This window comes from Eimeria tenella, genomic scaffold (assembly GCF_000499545.2).
Source record: "Eimeria tenella Houghton genomic scaffold, Eth_scaff2834, whole genome shotgun sequence".
NCBI classification, from domain to species: Eukaryota; Apicomplexa; class Conoidasida; order Eucoccidiorida; family Eimeriidae; genus Eimeria; species Eimeria tenella.
In genome coordinates this window covers 2019-2325 of record NW_013542713.1, presented here as the reverse complement: position 1 = coordinate 2325, position 307 = coordinate 2019, and the positions used below count along the sequence as shown (strand labels likewise).

Here is a 307-nt window from a genome sequence, read left to right as displayed (position 1 = left end):
GCCGGCAAGGCGGAAACTGCGGCTGCCGCTCCTCGCGTGGGCTGCTGCAGTTTGCTGCTGCTGCTGCTGCTGGCTGAGCGTTGTGCCGCTGCTGCTGCTGCTGCTGCAGGTGGGCCGCGTGCTGGCGCGGGACCTGAACCAGTACAAGACTTCGTTGCTGAAGAACATTTTAGAAGAAAACCAAACGGCGCTGCGGCTCTCCGAGCGCGCAGATGTCATGGAAACTTTGCTGCTGCGCTACGCAGACATGGAGCGTTGGGGCCATTTGCGCCGGGCGGTTTGCGCGGGGCTGCGGGACCTGCCACTC

The 307-nt window shown here is 64.2% G+C and overlaps 1 protein-coding gene across 1 annotated transcript in view; it reads left to right on the top strand.

Annotated features, from left to right (window-relative positions):
- Positions 1 to 109: 109 nt before the first annotated feature.
- Positions 110 to 307, top strand: part of ETH_00043760 (Chromosome III, complete sequence, related) — a gene marked incomplete at both ends in the record, with an annotated part of 2158 nt that continues 1960 nt past the window's right edge. The window contains one exon of the mRNA XM_013375517.1: positions 110 to 307. Within this exon, the coding sequence (XP_013230971.1) occupies positions 110 to 307 (198 nt within the window).